At 45.7% G+C, this 7,395-nt stretch overlaps 1 protein-coding gene across 1 annotated transcript in view; it reads left to right on the top strand.

Annotated features, from left to right (window-relative positions):
* Nucleotides 1-3,866: 3,866 nt before the first annotated feature.
* The window catches only part of LOC126987007 (uncharacterized), an 8,655-nt gene continuing 5,126 nt past the window's right edge, over nucleotides 3,867-7,395 (top strand). The window contains exons 1-4 of the mRNA XM_050843641.1: nucleotides 3,867-4,327; nucleotides 5,022-5,132; nucleotides 5,528-5,620; nucleotides 6,454-6,623. Coding sequence (XP_050699598.1) covers nucleotides 4,042-4,327; nucleotides 5,022-5,132; nucleotides 5,528-5,620; nucleotides 6,454-6,623 — 660 coding nt within the window. The 5' untranslated portion in view covers nucleotides 3,867-4,041. The remainder of the gene's footprint in view (nucleotides 4,328-5,021; nucleotides 5,133-5,527; nucleotides 5,621-6,453; nucleotides 6,624-7,395) is intronic.

Here is a 7,395-nt window from a genome sequence, read left to right on the forward strand (position 1 = left end):
GGCTGACTGAGAGTCACACAAGATCACGCCATGCAGTTGGCGTTCGCAGAGGAAAGTAACGGGGAGCAGGAGTCCCCGTAACTCGCAGTAGGTGGAGCTGGACGAATTAGGCAGCCTGCGGCCAACCCAGCCTCCCTCCGGTGGCTCTACGTCAGGCGAGTACATAGCGCACCCCGCACTGCCATCTGGCTGCACGGAACCGTCCACGTAAAAATGGTGCGCGGCAGGGACAGAGGAGGACACCGCACTGATGTGCTCCAGTGCCATTTGTTTCTGCAGTGGTGGTGGGTCCGCCTTGGTAGTGGGTGTGAAGGTGACTTGTGGCGTGGAAATCCTCCAGGGAGGTGGACCATGATCAACCTAAACCACGGGAACACGCAGGTCAAGGCGCTGCAGGGTGGAGCACACTGTGTTGACGAGGGTGCGGACGCCGGGACGAAGTGGAGGGCGGGGCGCAGTGGGGTCAAGTGATGCTCTCAGGACGTGAGAATAGTGCGGAGTAAGATGGGGAGAGTGGAGGCAATTAACACTGAAGGAGGAGACATTGGCGTATATTCTCTCTTTAACTGGAGGAAGATCAAGCTCGGTTAGCATATTTACTATCCTGGTGGAAGTGGGACACCCAAGGATGTACCGCATCACTTTATTCTGGAATTTTTCTAAAGGTTCTAGGGAGGTCTTGGAGAGCTGACTGAGGGTTGGGGAGAGATAGTCTATGACTGATCGTATAAAGGTAAGGTAAATGGTTCTTGCCAAGGGGATGGAGATTCCGGCAGCATTATTAGTCAGCCACTTGAAGGGGATAAAGCGTTGTTCTAGTCGGTGCAGGAGGTCCTGTATGATGGGATGGGTGCGCTGCCGAGCAGGTGTGGCAGGAGTGACGCGCGCCGGCGCTCCCAGGTACAGGTAATGTGTGCAGGGCGGGATGATACTGTGTCCTGCAGTGAGCACAGGAAGTACGCTGGGGCCCCGTGGAGAAAATATTCGACTCTTCTCAGGGGAAAGGATGAGGCCACAAGCAGACGCCGATTCATGGAAAGCCTGGAGGAAGCGCTGAAGGTCAGGAGCAGAGTTGGAATGCACACAGATGTCATCAGCGTAACAGAGGACAGTAGTACCGGGAATGTCGGGAAGAAGTGTCAACAAGCGGTGCATCAGGATATTGAAAAGGAAGGGGCTTAACACCCCGCCCTGTGGAGTACCAAGCTCGAGTTCCTTGTACGTACTACTTGCTCCTTTGAAGAGCACACGTGAGGTCCTGTTACTTAGATAACCACGTATCCATCGCAGGAGATTTCCCCGCACACCAAACTCAACCAGCTAGTCGAGAATAACCTCCCTGTTAGCAATGTCGAAAGCACTCTTGAGATCAAGAAAGGCTACTACACTGGTGGGGGATAGGCGGGCGTACAGCTCCATCAGGCAGTGATGCGTGCTCCTCTGTGGCAGGAAACCATACAGACAGGGAGATAACTTATCTTGTAGACGAAACATGAGGCGGGTGAGGAGTACACGCTCTAACACTTTGCAGAAGCAGGAGGTGAGGGATATGGGCCTGAACTTATCTGTGCCAGGCTTTGGGATGGGCAGAATGGTACTGGAGGTCCAGGCAGCCGGTACGCATCCCCTGCAGAAGCACAGATTGTAAAGTTGCAACAAGGGATTACCGGGGACTTTGAGGAGGAGTCGGAGGACCTGGTAAGTAACGCCGTCATCCCCGGGAGCCGTTGCCTTACACCTGGTGAGAGCACGGCGCAGTTCATCCCCTGTGATGAGCACGTCATCATCTTCATCCGCTCGAAGGAGTGCAGCCATTAGACGCAGGGTACGAACGTTCCTGTGGGTGGAGAGAGCATCTTGAATGTGGGCGGGAAGATTGCGTGCCTGCGCCTGCTCAGACCAGGTATATATTAAATCTTGTGCATACTGGGCTGGGCTGTGGTGGAGAGCACTCGGGGATTTCCTCTTAATTACGCTGTTTATCATATGCCACATGGAGCCGACGCTTGTCTGATGGTTGATGCCATCGGTGTATTTTCTCCAGGATTCCGTGTGCACACATTGTTGAAGGGCAACGAGGTCATCTCTGGATGCCTGATACTGTAGAAGACGAGCAGGCGTTGGTTGCCCCTGAAAGGCAAGGCCGTCATCCACAGCCTTCCTTTCTGCCTGGAGAATACGTTGGTCCAGAGTCCAGGCAGAAGCCTCACGATTTCCCTTAACATGCGGACGCGTCACATAACAGGTGTAAAATTCGTGTGTTGAGCCAACTAGGGAAGAGTACAGGTTTTCAGGTGACTGGAAATCAAATGTCGGTAGAAGACTGGAAATGTAGGATATGTAATTGGGGCAGTACTTCGGAGGAATGGTGATGCGGAGGCGAGTATGAGGAAGAGAAGGTCCACTTGGCAGGGAATACTGAAGCCCAAGAGCGCCGGGGTCGGAGACGCGCGGGCGGATAGCCACACCCCTGCCGTGCGACGCTATCAAACCGGAGGTGATGCTGTGGTCGAGCGTGCCACCTGGTGTGTGTGGCGCCCCAGTAGGCCAGTGAGTGAGGCGGTGGCGACGGATGTACTCAAGCAGAGGCAGTCCACTACGATTTGGGGTGGAGGAGACATCACCTAAGGGGTGCCGGGCATTGAAGTCACCCATGTAAATCATGCCATGAGGCGCAGCTGCAGGGAAAGCAGGGAGATTGATCCTTCCTGGAGCAGAGTAGACATTGCAGAGCCGCAGCTTCCCATCACCCACCGTGATCTCAAAAAGCTGGAACGTCATGTCGTCATCTGTAGAGCAGCGCAGGAGCTGGTGGGGAATGGAGGAGTGAATGTAGCTCACAAGGCCATTCCTGACGTGATGAACATACGAGACGAAGCCAGGGAGAGGTGGAGCATCCTCAGGAACATGACAGCCTGCAAAAGCTTCATGAATGAGTATGACGTGTGGGTGGTGGCGACCTATGTATGTTTTGAGAGAAGTCAGCTTTGGGTAGGTCTTGATTCCACAGGCATTCCAAGAGATGATGTGAAGCTGCATTCCGTTATTGAAGTCTGCCTTTGGGTGAACGGGAGGCCGGTGGGTACGTCAAAGTAGCGCTGCCGCGCGGCGGGCGTCGTGGTGGGTCTTCAGGGAACCGTGCACTGAGCTTCTCAAAGCTGGCGGCGATGTTGTCCAGCCTCTCTGAGAAAGTGGTGACGGTCGCGACGAGGGCTTGGTTGGACTCGAAAGGCGTGTCGAGTGTGCGGCCGGCGGCGACCTGCTCGGCCCTAATGCTAGCCATACCCGCCTCAATGGCAGTAAAACGGGCATCAATAGCTTCGAAACGAGCTTCAATGGCCGTGCATCGCGCTGTCAACTATGCGACAGCTTCACGAAGAGCGGCAACTTGTGGCGACTCAGGCGTGGTAGTGGCTGAAGAATGGGAGGTGGCGCCGGCCCGCGGCCGTGGTGGTGGTGCTTGACGGGAGGTGTGAAGAGCGGGAGGCAACGCGTTGACAACTGAGACGGCAGCGGGGGAGCGGCTCGCACAGCCATGCCACACGTTGACTCCTGGTTGACTGATGTGTCTGCAGTGGACAGTGAAGGCTGCTTTGACGTAGAAGCACCATCAGCGGAGGTGGGCTGAGAGGGGGTGCTGTGTGGGCAGGTGCGGGAGTCGTGAGTGCCTGCACACCAGCCACACTTGTCAGAGGGGGCGGAACAATACCGGGATATATGGCCAATTCCCCAGCATTTGTAGCACCAAGGTTGCTCATCCTTCATCTTTCTAAGCTCGCAGGGTGGAAGGCAAGGAAGGAAGCTAAAGGTGAATTCCGACGGTGGTGGGTCGGAGAGGCTCCAGGTGATAACAAGCCGACTGATGGGCGTGCCGTATTGGTGGAAACCAGGATCCAAAGAAAAGACGGGTCAGCCAGCACGCAGGTCTGGGCGGCGCTTAGTGACGTCAGCATATCCCTGCCTGGGTATGAGCCGACCTGGTCCAATTCAGTTTTCCCTCTGTCGCCTAGGTGAGTGGACGAGGTTCCTTGTGCGCCGACAATGCCTAGCACGTGCGCTGTGTTGTGGTGTTCAAATGATAGACGCAAAACGCAGGGAACTGGAATACGCTACTTTTATTTTCCAAAAGATAACGAGCGGCAAAAACAATGGATTCGTGCTTGTGATAGACCGGACGATTTAAATGTGAAAAGTTGTCTTGTGTGCTCTAAGCATTTTAGAGAAGAGGATTACAGTATGCAGTACAAGTTACTTGGCCATTATCAGGGCCCAAGACACCGCACGCTGCTGAAGGAGACGGCCGTTCCATCACTTTTTCTTTCTCCAGGTAAGCATGCATTTTTAAATATTTTCAGTATATTACTAACGGTTTTAGGGGCCGTGTTCCCCTGTTTTTCGCAAATAAATCTTTAACAAAGCGACGGACAAGGAAGTTATTTTGGCAGTGGATGCTTGAGATCCCGACCTAATGGGCAAAAATATGATTTGTTGTCATATATGGATAATGAAGCACTTATAAGAGTAAATTTAGGGTAAACTTGGCTAAAAGTTAAAGACACTGTGAGCGAGGCTAGCCCCACCCCGCTCATCTTCTCGTGTTATCTATCACCCTTTAGGTGGTAACATGCCATAAACGACAAAGGTGTTGTTGGGTATTTGGTCGGGGATGATTGTGTGAGGAAGGAAAGGTTGGGTATGGGGGAGGTTATGAACCAACAAGGGATGAAACCAGAAACTACTGCTTGCTTACATACATGCAGCATGTATACCAATAGCCACATTTTCCATGTAAAGGATAAGTACTCTCCGAGTAAAACTGTTTCTCCCCAACTGATAGTCCATACAAGGAACATCCATATTTACAGTAGATTAAATATTGCTACAGTGTGTGTGTGTGTGTGTGTGTGTGTGTGTGTGTGTGTGTGTGTGTGTGTGTGTGTGTATGAAAGCAAGTATGTACGTATGTGCCCCTATGTGGGCATCAATGTTTTCCGCATTTTAATGTTAAGCTTTCATTTCAGCAGACGAACCTGATGAAGCTCTCTCCAGTGCAGATGACCCAACTGAAGTTTCAGAACTTGGTGAAAATGAAGGATCAGGCAGCTTCTTGCATGAAGACAGCTCTCTCTTAGGTATGTTAGTATGAATTATTATTACAATTATTATTACTAGCGGGACCCGTGTAAATTACACGAAATGATATTTTCAATACTAATTATCTTGTTCCTAACCTATACATGTTTGAACATGTAAGCGTGACACACAAAATAAATAACACACACGCTATCGTATTAATATATAGATTATTATTGCAATTAATAATAATAATAATAATAATATTATTATTATTATTATTATTATTATTATTATTATTATTATTGTTGTTGTTGTTATTGTAATTATTAGTATTGCTATTAATTTTATGAAGGCAATATTTAATATGAGAAAAAAAATTCTCTACCCTCTTTACTTTTTTATAATATGCTACATATGCATACATTATATTAAAGCTAAACTTTTATTTCAGAAGACGAGCCTGCTGAAGTCCTTGCCGGTGCAAGAGATGCAGGATCAGGCAGCTTCTTGCATGAAGACATCTCTCTCTTAGGTATGTTAGTAGGCATTATTTTTACTATTATTATTATTATTATTATTATTATTATTAATATTATTATTATTATTATTATTATTATTATTATTATTATTGTTGTTGGTATTGTAATTATTAGTATTACTATTAATTTTATGAAGGCAATATTTAATATTATTGTTATTATTATTATGCATAAAAATTATTATTAACATTATTATTATGTATTACAACTTGTTATTATTATTATTAATATTACTGTGCATCACAATTATTATAATTATTATTAATGATATTATTATTATTATTATTATGTATTACAATTATTATTATTATGTAGCAAAACTATTATTAATATTACTTTAGTATAATTATAATTATTATTATTTGTTTATTATTACCATCATTATTATTATTAGCTATTTTAATCATTCACTCTGTATAATTTATTTTTATACAATTTTCAGGTGTGAAAGAAGCAGAGGGCAATGCTGAAAAACATCTTGAGAAAACAGCGGTTGAGTCTAACTTAAGTGAGATAAAATTGTTAACTAAAATCAAGGATTTAGAAAGTGAAAATGCAAGACTTAAAAAAGAGAATGAGATTTTAAAGAAAAATATGGCCAGTTCAGTTACATCAGAAGTTGAGAAAGTATTGAAATGTATTTTCAGTCAGACACAGATAAGAGCTATTCTTGATAATAAGGTGGTAAAAAAGTGGTCAGATGAGGACATTGCAGCAGCTTTTACGATGAGGAGCATAAGTGCAAAATTCTATGAATATTTAAGAACAGTGAAGGGAATCCCATTGCCCAGTAGATCCACCCTAAATGCCAGAGCCAAAAACTTCCCATGTGAACCAGGAATTCTGAAGTCAGTGCTAGCTCTTATGAAGGCCAAATCAGATACAATGACTGAGATGGAGAAAGTGGCTGTGATGTCCTTTGATGAAATGGCAATAGTCAGTGAATGGAACTATGACAAAGGTTCAGATACACTGTATAAACCTCATAAAAGGGTTTTGGTGTTTATGGTTAGGGGGCTGGTAGGGAGATGGAAACAGCCTATTTATTATGACTTTGATGTCTCATATTCCAAAGATGTATTGTTTAATTTAATCAGGCAAATAGAAGAAGCTGGCTATCCAGTAGTTGCCATTGTGCATGATATGGGGCCGACGAATTTGCGCATTTGGAAAGATTTTAATATTGATCCGATGCAAGGAAAGTGTTCATTTAAAAACCCATACTCTGATAGGGAAGTTTTCATTTTAGCAGATGTTCCTCACATAATGAAACTAATAAGAAATCATTTTATTGATTCAAGCTTCATTCTTCACACTGGAGAACGTGTTTCTGACTGTGCCATTAGGGAGATGATGTCAATGCAGAAGACAGAGCTTTCCTTGGCCCATAGAATAAATGAAATACACTTAAATGTTCAGGGTCAACAGAGACAACGCGTAAAATATGCTACTCAGCTTTTGTCTGAAAGTTGTTCAAAGGCACTACTGTTTCTTGGGGAAAGAGGTTTTCTAAAGAGTTGTAATTTTAAAGAAACAGCAGATTTCCTGGCCCTTGTTGACAAATGGTTTGATGTTATGAATTCTTCTCAGAAATTTGGGGACAAACTGTCACGTAATGCTTTTGGAATTAACTTGGATGAACAAAGGAAAACACTACAGAATATGATGTATATTACAAGAACAATGAAAGTTGACAATTCACGAAGGAAAGGCTTATATCAGTTTCAAAAAGGGATATTGTTATCCTCATTTTCTTTGATAGGCCTAAGTCAAATGCTCT

Source organism: Eriocheir sinensis, chromosome 6, assembly GCF_024679095.1.
Source record: "Eriocheir sinensis breed Jianghai 21 chromosome 6, ASM2467909v1, whole genome shotgun sequence".
Classification (NCBI taxonomy): Eukaryota; Metazoa; Arthropoda; class Malacostraca; order Decapoda; family Varunidae; genus Eriocheir; species Eriocheir sinensis.